The sequence below is a fragment of the Lithobates pipiens genome, unplaced genomic scaffold (genome assembly GCF_037356315.1).
Source record: "Lithobates pipiens isolate NorthernLeopardFrog02 unplaced genomic scaffold, aLitPip1_a1.2 Scaffold_13, whole genome shotgun sequence".
NCBI lineage: Eukaryota > Metazoa > Chordata > Amphibia > Anura > Ranidae > Lithobates > Lithobates pipiens.
The window spans coordinates 197,424,219-197,440,626 of NW_027507718.1; the positions used below are offsets into that span (position 1 = coordinate 197,424,219).

General features: G+C 43.9%; 1 protein-coding gene across 1 annotated transcript in view; it reads left to right on the forward strand.

Annotated features, from left to right (window-relative positions):
• DNAH6 (dynein axonemal heavy chain 6) overlaps positions 1-16,408 on the forward strand; it is a 418,858-nt gene that overhangs the window by 116,539 nt on the left and 285,911 nt on the right. Inside the window, exon 19 of the mRNA XM_077476093.1 lies at positions 12,038-12,250. Coding sequence (XP_077332219.1) covers positions 12,038-12,250 — 213 coding nt within the window. The remainder of the gene's footprint in view (positions 1-12,037; positions 12,251-16,408) is intronic.

Consider the following 16,408-nt stretch of genomic DNA (forward strand, 5'->3'; position numbering starts at 1 on the left):
CTCTTTTCTTCTAATTTTAGTGAATGGCCACATGTCTTATTAAACTCCCTTCCGCAAAAAAGTTTTATGCCTATTGTGGGGTCACCAGTATGGTATTTGTATATTGAAATCATATCCCCTCTCAAGGGTCCCTTCTACAGAGAGAATAAATTCAGTTCTCGCAACCTTTCTTCATAACGAATATCCTCCAGACCCTTTATTAGCTTCGTTGCCCTTCCTTTTACTCGCTCCATTTCCAGTACATCCTTCCTGAGGACAGGTGCCCAGAACTGTACAGCATACTCCAGGTGAGGCTGGACCAAAGCCTTGTAGAGTGGGATAATTATGGCTTTATCCCTGGAGTTAATCCCCTTTTTAATGCATGCCAATATTCTGGCTTGGCATTGCATGCCATTGCTGACCCTATCATCTACTAGGATCCCAAGGTCCTTTTCCATCCTAGATTCCCCCAGAGCTTCACCCCTAGTGAGTAGATTGCATTCATATTTTTGCCACCCAAATGCATTATTTTACATTTTTCTACATTAATCCTCATTTGCCATGTAGTTGTCCACCCCATTCATTTGTTTAGATCTTCTTGCAAGGTTTCCACATCCTGCGGAGAAGTTATTGCCCTGCTTAGTTTAGTGTCATCCGCAAATACAGAGATTGAACTGTTTACCCCATCCTCCAGGTCATTTATTAACAAATTAAACAGGACTGGTCCCAGCACAGAACCCTGGGGGACCCCACTTCCCACCCCTGAACATTCCGAGTATTCCACATTTATCACCACCCTCTGAACTCGCCCTTGTAGCCAGTTTTCAGTCTATGTACTTAGCACAATACCACAGATGTCACAAGTTTTGAGGGAGTGTGCATTTGGCATGCTGACTGCAGGAATGTCCACCAGAGCTGTTGCCCTTGAATTGAATGTTCATTTCTGCAGTATAAGCCATCTCCAAAGGCATTTCAGAGAATTTGGCAGTACATCCAACCGGCCTCACAACCGCAGACCACGTGTAACCACACCAGCCCAGGACCTCCAGCCACCCAGACAGCTGCTGCAACAATCGGGTTGCATAACCAAAGAATTTCTGCAAAAATTGTCAGAAACTGTCTCAGGGAAACTCATCTGCATGCTCGTCGTCCTCATCGGGGTCTCGACTTGACTGCAGTTCGTCGTCGTAACTGACTTGAGTGGGCAAGTGCTCACATTTGATGGCGCCTGGCACTTTGGAGAGAACTCTGTTCTCTACAGGGATAAATCCAGATTTTCACTGTAAAGGGCAGATGGAAGACAGCATGTATGGCATTGTGTGGGTGAGGGGTTTGCTGATGTCAGTGTTGTGGATCGAGTGGCCCATGGTGGCGTTGGGTTTATGGTATGAGCGGGCATATGCTATGGACAACGAACACAGGTTCATTTTATTGATGGCATTTTGAATGCACAGAGATACCGTGACTAGATCCTGAGGCCCATTGTTGTGCCATTCATTCACAACAATCATCACCTCATGTTGCAGCATGATAATGGACAGCCCCATGTTGCAAGGATCTGTACACAATTCCCTGAAGCTGAAAACATACCAGTTCTTGCATGGCCAGCATACTCACTGGACATGTCACCCATTTGGCATGTTTGGGATGCTCTGGATGGGTGTATACGACAGCGTGTTCCAGTTCCTGCCAATATCCAGCAACTCCACACAGCCATTGAAGAGGAATGGACCAACATTCCACAGGCCATAATCAACAACCTAATCAACTCTATGCGAAGGAGAAGTGCTGCACTGCGTAAGGCAAATACTGACTGATTTTCGGACCCCCTGACCCCCCCAATACAGTAAAACTGCACATTTTAGAGAGGCCTTTTATTGTGGCCAGCCTAAGACACACCTATGCAATAATCATGCTGTTTAATCAGCATCTGGATATGCCACACCTGTGAGGTGGATGGATTATCTCGACAAAGGAGAAGTGCTCACTAACACAGATTTAGACAGATTTGTGAACAATATTTGAGAGAAATAGGCCTTTTGCGTACATAGAAAAAGTCATAGATCTTTCAGTTCAGCTCATGATCAATAGGTCAAAAGTGTTGCGTTTATAATTTTGCTCAGTGTAGTGTGTGTGTGTTTGGCAAGAACGATTCTTCATGAATCTATGCTGATTACTGCTAATGATACAGTTTTCATTACTAAAATTTTGTATATAGTCCCTTATCATCCCCTTCAAGAGCTTGCATACTATTAATGTTAGGCTAATGCCCTGTACACATGGTTGGACTTTCCGATGGAAAATGTGCGATCGGAGCGTGTTGTCATAAATTCTGACCGTGTGTAGGTTCCATCGGACATTTTCCATCTGAATTTCCAACACACAAAGTTTGAGATCTGGATATAAAATTTTCCGACAACAAGATCGTGTGTAGACAATTCCGACGCACAAAGTGCCACGCATGCTCAGAATAAATTTCGAAAGAAAGCTATTGGCTACTGGATATTGAACTTCCTCTTTATAGTCCCATCGTACGTGTTGTACGTCACTGCGTTCTTGATGATCGGAATATCCGACAACATTGTGCGACCGTGTGTATGCAGGAAATGTTTGAGCCAACATCCATCTGAAAAAATCTGATGGATTTTGTTGTCGGAAAGTTCGACCGTGTTTACAGGGCATAACTGGTCTGTAATTCCCAGGGATGTATTTTTGCCCTTTTTTAAATATTGGTGCTACATTGGCTTTTCTCCAATCAGCTGGTACCATTCCAGTCAGTAAAAATTAGGAACAATGGTCTGGCAATTAATTGACTGAGTTCTCGAAGTACCCTCAGGTGCATGCCATCTGCCCCCGGTGATGTTAAGTTTCTAATTTCTAATTCTGTCCTCTGTTAGCCATTAGGGTGCTTCCTGTGATGTGTCATGAGGACACACAATGCAGTTTTGGTTACTGAAGCCCCCCGATTCCTTTGTGAAGACTGAGGAGAAGAATAAATTCAATACCTTTGCCATCTCCTCATCCTTTGTAACCAGATGTCCTTCCTCATTCTTTATGGAGCCAATATGGTCTGTCCACCCTTTTTTACTGTTTATATACTATAATTTCTTGGGATTTTTTTTGCTCTACTCCGCTATGTGTCTTTCGTGTTCTAAATTAGCCGCCCTTATTAATATTATTATTATTATACAGGATTTATTTAGCATCAACAGTTTGTGCAGCACTTTACAGCATTAGGGAAGACAGTACAATTACAATACAATTTAATACAGGAGGGGTCAGAGGGCCCTGCTCATTAGAGTTTACAATCTAGCTGTGGGGGATGATCCGATGGACAAAATGAAAATACAGTTGTTAGGTGTGGGTAGGATAGGCTTCTCCGAAGAGGAGGGTTTTCAGGGATCGTCTAAAAGCTAATAGAGTAGGAGATAGACGGACAGATTGGGCTAAGGAGTTCCATAGGCTTGAAGAGGCTCTGTAAAAGTCCTGGATATGAGCATGGGAGGTGGTGATGAGAGAGTTAGAGAGCAGGAGGTCTTGAGAAGAACGAAGAGAATGATTAGGTTGGTATTTTGAGACTAGGTCAATGATGTAGCTGGGGGCAGAGTTGTGGATTGCTTTGTAGGTAGTTGTTAGTATTTTGAATTGAATTTGTTGGGTGAGTGGAAGCCAGTGGAGGGATTGACAGAGGTGTAGCAGAGACAGAGCGGTTGGTAAGGTGGATATGTCTGGCAGCAGCATTCCTGATGAACTGAAGGGGGAATAGAGTATGCAGAGGTAGGCCAATGAGGAGGAAGTTGCAGTAATTGAGGCGAGAGATGACCAGGGAGTGAATTAAGAGCTTTGTTGTATCATCGGTTAGAAAGGGGTGTATTTTGGAGATGTTTCGGAGGGGATGGACAGTGATTGGACATGGGGCTTAAAGGAGAATTCAGAGTCTAGGACTACTCCTAAGGCCTTGACATGTGGGGATGGGCTGATAGTTGTGCCATCAATTTTGACAGAGAGATCAAGGGAAGAGGAACATGGGGGAGGAAAAATTATAAGTTCAGTTTTGGATAGATTAAGTTTGAGAAAGTTGTGTGACATCCAGACTGATACATCTGATAGTAAAATAGTGATACATGAGGAAATAGATTTGAATGTCGTCAGCGTAGAGATGGTATCGGTAGCCATGGGAGGCTGACCCAGGAAAGTGGTGTAGATTGAAAATAGGAGAGGTCCAAGAACAGAACCTTGGGGGACCCCAACAAAGAAAGGAAGAGGAGAGGAGGAATTAGAATTTTAGGTAATGCTAAAGGTGCGGTTAAATAAGTAGGTAGAGAACCAGCGAAGAGTACAGTCACTGAGTTTTTTGAGGAGGAGGGGGGGGTTAACCATATCAAAGGCAGCAGAGAGGTCCAGGAGTACAGAATAGTGTCCCTTAGTTTTGGCCGTTAGTAGAGTTGGTTAATTTTAGGAGAGCAGTTTCTGTGGAATGTTGAGGACGAAATCCAGACTGAAAGGGATCAAGAAGGCTATTATCAGCAAGGTGGATGCTCAGTCATTTGTAGACTAGATGTTCGAGGAGTTTGGATAAAATGGGGAGCAAGGAGATGGGGCATAGGTTGTTAAGATTGAATGGGTCCAGTGAGGGCTTTTTAGGTATGGGGCTGACAAGTGCATGTTTTAAAGAGGTGGGGAAGATGCCAGAAGAGAGGGAGAGATTGAAGATGTGGGTTCGAGAATGTAGAATAGAGCTAGAGAGTGAATGTAGCATTTGCGAGGGAACAGGATCCAGAGGGTAGGTGGTAAGATGGACTTTAGCAAGTAATTTAGCAACCTCGTCTATAGTGGTGGGGTTGAAAGAGGGAAGTAATGATTGTAAGTGTGGACATGAGGTGTAAAGCATGGAGGGTTACTGAACAGTAGGGATCACCTCGCAAATTGTATTAATCTTCCATTTGAAGTAATTGGCGTTCTCCTGGGCAGTGAGTGAGTTAGTGTGTGGAGGCAGTGGAGGGCGAAGTAAGGAGTTGAAGGTAGAAAAGAGTTGACGGGGACGGGATGATGAGTTTTTAATGAGAGTGATGAAATAGGTCTGCTTGGCAGTGAGGAGGCTTGAATTGTATTTTTGGAGGGCAGATTTATGCTGGCTGAAATCTTTTTGGGGCTTTGTCTTATGCCACAGGCACTCGAGAGCACGGCTGTGTTTTCTCAGACTTCTAGTATGATCTATTTGCCAGGGTTGAAGGGAACGGGGCCTGATTCTGTGTGTAGTGGGAGGGGGGGGGGGCAGTGTGTCCAGTGAGGCTAGAAGTGAAATGTTGTAGACAGAAGTGGCTAGGTTGGTGCAGGACAGAGGTGCGATTTTGTCATAGAGGTGGTCAGTCGCAGAGTAAAGAGGAGAAGGGTTGAGATGGCAAAGGTTTCTATGGGTAGCCATTAGGTGTATGGAGGGTGAGGAGTGGAGAGTGAAGTTAATAAGGTAGTGATCAGAGAGATGGTAAGGATAGTTGGAGAGGTTGCATGGAATGCATAGGTGGGAAAAGATGAGGTCAAGGGTATTGCCTTCAGAGTGAGTAGGAGCATGTATCCATTGCTTCAGGTCAAATGAGGAGGTTAGACTGAGAAGTTTGGAAGTTGCAGGAATGTTAGTATTAGTAGGGATGTTGAAGTCCGCAAGAATGATTGTGGGGATTTCAGAAGAGAGAAAGTAGGGTAGCCAGGCAGAGAAGTCATCAAGAAAGGATGATACTGGATCAGGGAGCCGGTAGATCACAGCTATCATTAGAGAATCTGGGGAGAAGAGACAAATGCAGTGTGCCTCAAATGAGGAGAGTGACAGAGAAGGAGGTGGGTGAAGTACTTGAATGGTGCTATGTGGGTCTAAAAGGATTCCAACACCCCCTCCTTTGCGTCCACTGGGTCTGGGGGAGTGAGCCAAAGAAGACCACCGTGGGACGTAAGTGTCGGATTCATGAAACCAGGTAATGGCAAGTAGATTAAACGTTAGTGATAATGAGATCATGGAGGGAGGTGAGTTTGTTACAGACAGAGCGAGTATTACAAATGACGCAAGAGAAAGAGAGTCTGGTCTTGGGAAGAAGAGAAATTGGAATTAGATAATGGGTGTGTTGAGTACAGTTAGATGAAGGAGACCCAGGGTTTGGGCATACATCACCAGAGGATAGAAGAAGCAGAAGGGTGAGGGAGGTAATGTGGGAGTGTGATTTATATGAAGGGACATACCCCAGTGATTTGGAGTAATGGGCATGTGGATATAGAATTAGACAGAGTTGGTGATAATAGTAATATGGAGAGGACAGAAGTGAGGGTTATATAAGGTGTGGGGTGGAGAAGAGGTGTGCAGGAGAGTTAGTTTAAGTATATAAGACACAGCTGTCAGAAGGAGTGGTAGAGATTGCATTTTAGAAGGGGGAGGAAGAGCTGAAAGTGTAAACAAGGTCACCTGTATTGTATTTTTCAAGGTGTTTTCTTGTGTTCCTTTGCTTTGTGCATTCGCTGAAGCGCAGAGTCCCCCCACTTTGAGAAAGAACCCCATCTGCAAGCGTGCCACCCCTTGGAAAATGTGCCTTTCCCAAGAGATGCTTAGTTATATACTGTTAGGAATGGGGGTAGGGTGCTTCTAATTGCTAATCAGGGAGTTACTAAAACAAGGCTGGCTATGCAGAGAAAAATTCTCACTTCAGAAACACTTATAGGTGCATAGCTAATAAAGATAAGGAGGCCATAATTTAAAGGAAAGGCATAGGGAGGAAACAAAAATAATAGCAATGTGGACAGTCTACAGATGGTTAAGCAAAAAAGCATACCAGAGATAAAGGGGACATAGGAAACAGTTTTCAGTAATACGATTCTAGCTGGAGTTGCAGCAGTAAGAGCATTACAGAGTTAAAAGGGAAATAGGAAACAATTTTCAGTAATGCGATTCTACATACCCTTACATATCTTGTTGCATTCTTTGTAAAAATCTGCATGATGATGATGATCCCTCAGCCTTGTTTTTTTTGAAGGCCTTCTCCTTTGCGTTTATATGCATTTTTACATTAGAGTTAAGCCATCCAGGACTTTTGTTCGCTCTTTTAAACTTATTTCCTAATTAGATACACTAGCTAATGCCCTTATTTACAGTGCTCTTAAAGCAAACCCATATCTTCTCTGTGTTCTTTGTTTCTAAGATGTTATTCTAATTTATATCTTCTAGCTAGATTCGTAGTTTAGGGAAGTTGGCTCTTTTGAAATTCAGTGTCTTTGTGTTTCCATTGTGTTTCCTATTTGTGTGATTTATACTGAAGCCAATTGACCTGTGATCGTTGTTTCCTAAATCGCCCACTATTTCCACATCCGTGATCAGGTCTGTATTGTTGGTAATCAGTAGATCTAGTAACGCCTTGTTTCTAGTTGGTGCGTCTACCATCTGACCCATGAGAATTGTTCTGCAAGACATTTAGCAACTGGCGAGCCTTAGACGAATGCGTGGTTCCCACCGCCAATCTATGTCTGGATAATTAAAATCCCCATTATGATAACACTTCCCATCCTTGCCTCTAATCCAAATTTTGATAGGAGGTCCATCTTTCCCTCCTCCCTCAGGTTAGGGGGCCTATAGCATACTCCCAATATTATTTTCCCCTTAACTTCATTCCTTTGGAACTCTACCCATAAGGAGTCCACCTCTTCCCTTGCTCCCTTATTGATGTCATCTCTCACATTCACTGTACATTATTCTTGATATGTAGGCATACCCTTTCTATCCCTGCGATAAAGGGAATACCCTTGAATGGTTGCCAACATCATGGGAGATGTTGAACCAGGTCTCTGAAATTCCCACAAAATCTAAATCCACATGCAACAGTATATCTAGTTCACCCATCTTGTCCGCCGGGCTCCTGACATTGGTGAACATGCCACTTTGTTTAGACCGGTCACATACTGTCCTCTTATTGGGTGTTCCAAGATTGCAAATAGGACTTGTTGCTATACTTAACTTGGGTTTATGTGCTTTAGTCAACCTACCACTAATGCCCCCAATACTACCCTCTGGACTGTGTTCATTGCTGACTATCTCTACCTCTGGACCCCCCCCCCCCCTCCCCCCCGTTGCCTAGTTTAAAAACCCCTCTAACTTTTTGGCCATCTTCACTCCTAGTAGATCTGCACTCTCCTCATTTAGATGCAGTCCGTCCCTTCTATAGAACTTGTGACCAACTGAGAAGTCGGCCCAGTTCTCCAGGAACCCAAACCCCTCCTTACTACACCAGCTCCTCAGCCACTTGTTTACTTCCCTAATCTCCCTCGGCCTTTCTGGTTTGGCTCAAGGTACCTGTAGTATTCCTGAGCATACTACCTTGGAGGTCCCTTTTCGTCAATTTAGCTAAAATCATTTGCCTCTGAATTTGTCATTGGTGCCAACGTGCACCCTGACAGCCGGGTCTTCCCCAGCCCCTCCCAGTAATCTGTCCACCAGATCCATGATGTGCCAAACCTGAGCGCCCGGTAGACAGAATACAGTTCAGCACTTCAGGTCTTGGTCACAGATTGCCTTCTTTGTCCTTCTAAGAATTGAGTCCCCTACCACCAGAATCTGTCTATCCTTTCCCTTCACTTCCCCCCCCCCCACTCTCACCATTGGAGTTCTTCCCCTGGCAGCCAGAAGAGTCCCTCAGCTCCAGCAGTGCTGGTCCCTGATCGGTTTCACCAATGTCACTCAATGGAGCGCACTTATTGGGATGCTCCAGCCCAGGGTCGACTTCCCTGACACTTCCCCCTCTATCCTTCCTGGTGGTAAACAGGGCTGTGGGTGAATAAAAACTGCTGCAGGGGTTAGCATTAAAATAAACCTGTTACGGTGTCCTGCATGGAAATGCTTATGTGTAATATAAGTTATGCATTGCACTGGGTTAAAGATTTAAAGGTTAGGTTCACCTTTAACATAAAGTGGCCCAAGCAGACATGTGGCACCAGTATTCTAAAATATACTGTGCTGTTTGTAAAAATATTGTTTGATACAAATGCCATACGTGTAGGTCTTTTCTGTCAACCATGAAGCCTTGCTCAAAAACTCCTAAAAACTCCTAATGCTTACATTCCTATGTCCTGGCTTATTTCCAGGACATGGCAGACATTGGGAACTCGCACCCAGCACTCTCTCCCAGTACTCTCTCGTCCCCTGAACCAGCAACACTGATTTCAGCTGGTACTGGTTAGACGTAATTCATTAAAATTTCTAAATTTTCTCTATAACATAGCAAATCTCCACTTTTTGAGTTAATTTCCTCTTTAATCTAGAACTAGACCCATCAATTTTAACTGCTTCTCAAACACTGTGAAATGCCAAAAGAAAATATACACCACACCAAACTCCTAAAATAGCCTCTTAGGGAGTTTACTGCTCCAGGTGACCTCTATGATTAAGCCAAAGGAGGGGTGAAACATGTCAGGGAGGTGTGGCCTAAGGATGGGGACTGTGTCTACAACCTGCTATACACAATAAACTTACCATTAGAATCTCCATGGGGTGTGGCCTCGCTCTTTTTTTTTATTTTATTTTTTAATAACAAACAGGTTTACACTTACGTTCTCTGTGCAATGGAATTACACAGAGATGCCCCAAAAATCCTCTTCTCGGGTCCTCCGCTGGCGCTCCTGGCTCTTCCTCTTCTTGATGGGCCCCCATAGCAAGCTCCTTGCTATGAGGGCACACCTGCAGATGTGCTTCCAAGTCAATCTGCCTGAGTCCATATAGACACAGACAGCGTGGCTTGGTCCTGCTCCCTGCTCCCGCAACCACAGGATTTGACTGACAATAGCAGGAGCCAATGGCAATGGCTCCTGCAGCCTGAGCAAAGCCTGTGGGGGGGGGGCGCTACAGACGGGCACATCGCTGGAGCGAGGACTCTGGAGGGGGGCGGTTGTGAGCAGGAGTTGAGGGGGCATAATGCTACCTGCATTAGGATGAACAATGGGCATTAGAATCCCCTTTTTCCCCATAACAGTTACATTTAAGGCATGCTGTGAATGATACACAGATGCTTTTGCACTTTACAAAGCTATCTAACCATTGAATGGTTGGATCATAACTGATCACATGTGCAACACCATGACAACTGCAAACTGCAGATTAAACCGAGGCTAAGATGGCAGTTTCCTAGGCTGTAAAGCAAAGGAGGGTGTTGTTCTGCATTGAGTTCATGTAAAAGGTATGTAGTAAAGTTTGTTATGAATGTACCTTACCACATGTGTGCCATTAGGTTTATAATGCCGCGTACACACGATCAGAATTCCGGCCAGAAAAAGACAGATGAGAGCTTTTCATCGGAAAATGTGACCAAGTGTATGCTCCGTCGGAATTTAGCTGTTCTAATTTCCGCCAACCAAAAATTTATAGCATGTTCTCAATTTTCCCGACTGAAAAACTTTCCTTCGGTACATTCGAGCGTGTGTATGCAATTCCGAAACGCAAAAAATCACGCATGCTCAGATTCAACTACGAGACAGAAGCTATTGGCTACTGGCTATTGAACTTCCTTTTTCTAGTCACGTCATATGTGTTGTATGTCACCGCATTATAAATGATCGGAATTTGATGTGACCGTGTGTAGGCAAGACAGCTTGAGCCGAATTCCGTCAGAATTCCGTCGGGAAAACCATAAGAGCTTTTTCCGACGAGAATTCTGATCGTGTGTACGCGGCATTACACTTTGCTGAAAGGATATGCACTAGCCATTCATGTATATATGTAGAGAGATGTTGCCATTCCAAGCTTGTATAAAAATTGTTCGCCTCTGGATCTCTGGGTGCTAACTAAATGGAGCCCAACCTTGCTCCACAAGGAGCAAGGGAAGTCACACACCAATGATTTCAAATCCAAATTTATTAAAGCCAGACAAAGGACACTGCAGCCCAGAAATGATTGTAATCAAGTCCGTACTGGGTGAAATGTTAGATGGGGAAGCCCATCAAGGGGGGCTGCAGTGTTTTTTTTTTCTGGCTTTAATAAAGCTGAATGTGATTTGACATCATTGGTGTGCAACTTCCTGCTTTCTTGATGAGAATTTTAAATAAAGTGATGTATGCCCAAAGATAAATTAGAACATGGGGGGGAAGGGGGTGGTGTCAGTAGTTTTTTGTTTTTTCTTTATAGTTTTTTCATTTTTTTTACAATTTTATTTTTATTTTTTTATATTTATTGCATTTTTTTTTAATCGGCCCTGTTGGCGGGCTTTGGTGAGATATCACAGGTCTAAACAGACCCCTGACATCTCCCCTTTGAGACAGAGAAAGGAACTTGATCACACAGATTCCCCAATCTCTTTCTCAGCAGCCTCAGCATTGAAGACTGAGGAGGACACGGAGGACAGTGGGGATGATTGATACAGGAGGGACAGTTGCAAGCACCGATCTCCCTGTATAGCTTTTCAGCTGACAACCACGGGAGGGAGAGTAGGAGAAGCGGCTGTCAGCTGCTTCACTGAAGCCTGGGGCCCCTGTGCAGTGAACAACTTGCACACATGGATGATATGCCACTGAATACAAGGCACGTTTCTTCCATTTAGGTCGAAATTATATTTTATAAAAACATGTTGGGAGACATTGGAAAATTCTGATACGCCACAAGGCAATGCTAAATACGAGCAATATCACATTTCTTGTAATATTGTAGTCTGATTAAAAAAATCCACCCTCTGTTGCTCTAAAATGGCTCTCCAGAAAAATAAAATCTGCCCCTGACCACATCTCAATTGTGCATCTGTCTCATGTTATTGAAAATCTGTCTCATCAGCAGTGATAATTTGGTTGCAGACTTGCACAAATCTGTCTCGGTTACGTGCCCAAGTATACAGGAGCAGGGGTAATACATACACATACACACACCCATCCCTATTTGTATCAACGTTTGTCCTTAGTTTGCTTAATACATTTTCCTCATAGCATGGTAGCATGGTCATTATAATAATGCAACAAAAGATTGTTGGCAGTTAAATTATACATGTAACTATAGTTGCAGTTAAAACTGTTTAATAAAAAATTACATGACTAACTTTGTATTCTACAGGTACCAGTGATAACTGACCTAAGAAATCCATGTTTGAAACCACGGCATTGGGCAGCCCTAGAGCAGGAGATTGATGCTACGCTGATAGACCCTGAGAACCCACTGTCTTTAGAAAGACTTATTGAGATAGGTGCATTTGAGTGTTCCCAGACAATTCAGGACATATCAGGACAGGCTTCTGGAGAAGCATCACTGGAGACTATAATTAAAAAGGTACACTTTACTTTTATATTATGTTGGATTTATGTTTTTTGGTTTACATTTCTGATCTATTAACAACCATTTTTAATCTAGTTCTGTAAAATTCGTTTTCTATTAGCCCATGCTTGGTCACTACCAGGGCCGTCTTTAATATTGATTGGACCCTGGGCAAGAATTTTCTTGGGCCCCCCCCCCCCATGCAATTTCCCTCTCCACCTGCTCTGAGACATACAATAAATAGCAGCTAGACTTAAAATAAGTTTACTGTATCAGATCAGGCAGCGATTGCGATTGTATGTCATTGGTTACAGCATATCATTACTGCTTAATGCCGGGTTGCTAGAGGTTACAGTACATATTACGGTTCACTGATTAGTTGCTAGAGGTTACAGCAAATGATTTCTGCTTGTTAATTGGTTTCTAGAGATTAATGTGCAGTAATACTGCTCACTGATTGGTTGCTAGAGGTTACAGCACATCATCTCCTCACTGCAGGGGAGCATGATACACATATGAATGCCACCTTTATTTACATATCAATGCCACCGCTATTTACATATGAATGCCGGTTATTTACATGTAAACACAGGGTCTGCAGGTGAGTCATCTGTACACAACAATAAGGCAGAGCTGTGCAGCATTAGTACCAGCACTTTACACTGAGATATTGGGACACAGCACATGACTAAAACTTCAAGGGACAAGGGAATTTAAACTGGGATAGTTGGCAAGTATGAGGCAGCTGATTTGGGCCCCACAACAATGGCAGGGCCCAGGGCAGCTGCCCCTTTTGCCCTGCCTTAAAGACGGCCCTGGTTACTACCTTTATTAGTTCCAGTGATTGTGTGTAAAGGCCTTGTCATACTGATGAATTGGCTGCAGGTGACACCTTGCCAGCAGCAGGATCACTAGAAAGCAACAGCTACTATGTGGCTAATTTACTAAAAGATTCAGGAATATTCACTTAAAAAAAATTGTGATGATTCTTAAATCTTTTAGTAAATCAGCCTCTTTTTTTCTTATTGTGGGCCAAAGTGCCACAGAATTTTAAGTTATTAAGGGAACAGTGACACAGCTACACATCACTGATTTTGGGAGCAAGAGAGTGACACAATATTGGAAGGTGAGTTGAATTTAAGTGATTGTGTCACTTGTTGCTAATGATAGAATTTTTAGTATGACAACTTGTAGGCAGATGCAGTCTGCTTTGTCCACTGTGGGTGGCGCTCAACTACAGCGGTATTGCAGAGGGAGAGGAAGTCAAGAGGAAATTTGCTCCAATATGGTTTCCTGGGTCACAGGGGGCAGCTATCCAATTGGATGCTGGTGCGCCATGTGACTCTGGCAGTCATCTTAGGGTCAGGCAGAGTCTCTTTAAGATCCTGGCCTCCCAAGCTTGGTGCATATTTTGTGTGTAGCTAGAGTAGAGACAGGTCACCTGTCTGGCAGGGAAAGTTCATAGTGCCAGGGAGAGGTTCCAGAGGAGTAGGGAAAATAGGGACTCTCCATCCTATCTGGAAACCTCCCCACTTGAGTGTGGACTGGCCAGGCTGCAATCCACCCTTCAAGACAGATGCTGTCAGCACACCTGAGGCCTACTTCTACTAGCACATTGCTGTTTTATGCTGTAAATTTTGCTGATTGAGATACCTTTTAGCTGGGCATGTTCTGTATTGCTGAACTTAAGTTACAATATACACCCACCTACACCTACACTTGGTGGCTGTCAGCAGGATAAGTCCCTTCTTGCAGCAGTTGTGGAAGGATGCTAGAGTATATGTGTCTTATGGACACATAGAGCAGGCCTCAGGAGTGAGCATGCAAGAGTTTCCCCATAGCAAGCTGCTTACTATGGGGACACTTGGTGGGGGGGAGCCCATGGCACTGGTGGGGTACCCATAGCACTGGTGGGGGACCCAAGAAAAGGAGGATCAGGGATGCTCTGTACAAAACCATTATACAGAGCAGGTAAGTATAACATGTTTGTTATTTTAAAACAAAAAAAGTACCTTTATTATTACTTTAAGACCCTGGCTTCCTGGATTGTCGCTTATGTTGTATGTGGCTAGAGTAGAGACAGGTTACCCGTGACTGGGAAAGTGCTTATCATCAGGGAGAGGTCCCAGTGGAGTAGGGAAAGCATAGGGATGTGCCATCCTATCTAGAAGCCTCCCCACTTGGGTTAGGACTGGCCAGACCGCATTCCACTCCTTGAGACAGTCGCTGTCGGCACACAAAAGGCCCACTTCTACTGGCAAATGGTTGTTATATGCTGTGAGTTCTCCTGGTCAGGTTTCCTTTTTGCCAGGCCTGTTCTTGCCAAACTTCAGTTACAATAGATTTCTGTTTCTCTGCACTGGGAGTGTTTTCTGGCGCCACACCACACTGCACACACCCACAAACTACTCAGAGAATTTTAATCTTAATCTTGCTTAAAGGAGAAGTACAGCCAAAGCTTTTTTGGCTATATACTTCTGTGTGACCCATTTTCAGCTGACAGTGGGCTGAAGTCTGTATAGTGATCAAGATAAGAATAAAGATAAAGAATGGCAGCATAACAACATGTAAACTTGTACAAATAGGGAAGGAGACTATTATATTATTGGTTTACTCATTTGATGGTTTGTTGCCAGAAAGCACATTCAAAGTATGTGCAGTTAATATTATGGTCCCATAATACTAGTGGCTCATCTGAATACATGCTGCACCTATCTGAATAGAAACACGGTCTTCTGGAGGCTTTCTAATCTAATTTCTGCTACAAGTACAACATCATTATCTTAGTAGCCTCAGGGGAGAAAAAATTCAATCTAAAAATACTGAAAGATGTTTTTAATGCTAATTTCAGCTGCAGTACACTAATTTCCAGAAAACCTCAGATACAGCAGCATATTAGTTATTACATTTCATAAGTGCATGGAAAGCATCTACTTTGTTATTTTCCATGATGAAAAAGGGAAGTGTCAGGCTGGCCCTAGATGAGAAACTTCTATATCTTCCCAAGGAACGATACTCACTCAACAGTGACAGCAAAGCACAAGGGCAGCTTTAGTTCTAAACTCTGCTCCCAATGGGATTTTTCTACACAAAGTAATACTGAGCAATAACTAGTGTTTTCAACAAGTCATTGACCTCACTGTCAGCCATACTGTATGTGGGTGGTTGTGCTCACCAATGCCTGGGACCAGGTGGAGGCTGCTGTCATGTAAAGAATCAAACATGAAGGCAGTCCTCTACTCAGAGATGAGGCACTTGTGTGCAGTAGTAATGTACAGAGTTCCTCCACCAGATGCTTTGTCCAAGTAACCACACACCTGTACTGATGTATGCAGGGCCGCTGATAGAAATCATGGTGCCCCGTACAACCTACCTGATGGGGCCCCCTTCAGCTCCACCCTGGCCCTGCCCCTGGTCCCTCCTTCAGCCCCACCCCTGGCCCCACCCATTGCCCCTCCCCAGAGTATTGGCAGGGTATTTATTGCAGAGTATTGGCAGGGTAAGTATTGGAGGCTATTGGCAGGGTATTGGCAGGGTATGTATTGCAGAGTATTGGCAGGGTATGTATTGCAGAGTATTGGCGGGGTATGTATTGCAGAGTATTGGCGGGGTAAGTATTGCAGAGTATTGGTGGGGTAAGTATTGCAGAGTATTGGCGGGGTAAGTATTGCAGAGTATTGACGGGGTAAGTATTGCAGAGTATTGGCAGGGTATTGGCGGGGTATGTATTGCAGAGTATTGGCGGGGTATGTATTGCAGAGTATTGGCAGGGTATGTATTGCAGAGTATTGGCAGGGTATTGGCAGGGTATTTATTGCAGAGTATTGGCAGGATATTTATTGCAGAGTATTGGCAGGGTAAGTATTGCAGAGTATTGCAGAGTATTGGCAGGGTATTGGCAGGGTAAGTATTGCAGAGTATTGGCAGGGTATTGGCAGGGTAAGTATTGCAGAGTATTGGCAGGGTATGTATTGCAGAGTATTGGCAGGGTATGTATTGCAGAGTATTGGCAGGGTATGTATTGCAGAGTATTGGCAGGGTATTGGCAGGGTATGTATTGCAGAGTTTTGGCAGGGTAAGTATTGCAGAGTATTGGCAGGGTATTGGCAGGGTAAGTATTGCAGAGTATTGGCGGGGTATGTATTACAGAGTATTGGCGGGGTATGTATTGCA